Source organism: Aspergillus bombycis, assembly GCF_001792695.1.
Source record: "Aspergillus bombycis strain NRRL26010 chromosome Unknown contig00420, whole genome shotgun sequence".
Taxonomy (NCBI): domain Eukaryota; kingdom Fungi; phylum Ascomycota; class Eurotiomycetes; order Eurotiales; family Aspergillaceae; genus Aspergillus; species Aspergillus bombycis.
Window position 1 is genome coordinate 1 of NW_019170421.1, and position 594 is coordinate 594.

General features: G+C 54.0%; 1 protein-coding gene across 1 annotated transcript; it reads right to left on the reverse strand.

The window, feature by feature from the left end:
• Positions 1-29: 29 nt before the first annotated feature.
• Positions 30-380, reverse strand: ABOM_012265 (uncharacterized protein; the record flags this gene model as incomplete). Its single annotated transcript, XM_022539390.1, has 1 exon — positions 30-380. A coding segment is annotated over one exon (351 nt), but the record flags the coding sequence as incomplete, so codon positions are not given.
• Positions 381-594: the final 214 nt, after the last annotated feature.

Sequence of the window (594 nt, forward strand, 5' to 3'; positions counted from 1 at the left end):
TCCATATCAGGGTCCGGAGAATCCTCACGCTCCATGGTATTCGGCGCGCACTGGGCTCGAGACCGGGTCGGTATTCGACGTCGTTGCGTAGGAGATTCAATCGGAGAGGATGATGGGAGGTACTCTGACGCCGTCCGTCCAGAACTCTCCGAGGGACTATATTCTGAGCTCGGTGGGTTTTGCCGTAATTCTCTTTCCGGGATTTGGGAGCGGGTATGATCGAAACTCGTCTTCCAGACCGGCAGCTTCTTCGATGCCTGATTTCGCCACGCCTGGTCGCGGACCGGCGCGCCAAAACTCATCAAGCAGAGACACAATACCCGTGCAATGGCCGTTAATGGCTGCTCAAAGCTCCAGTCGTCATTTGGATCGATCTCCATGTTTGGCTCACACAGGTGGTAGTATAACGTGCCCAAATCATCGTAGGGGACCCGTAACAGAACCAAGGCCAACCCGTTCGTCAAATATGAGTACTCGAGTCCTTCCTGGATCATCACATGGTACTCTTGAGTCACAGCGGATCCGGTCAGCCAGGCTGCATTATACGCTAATTTTGCAGACTCTTTCGTGGGGATAGAATTCGGTCGGACCACC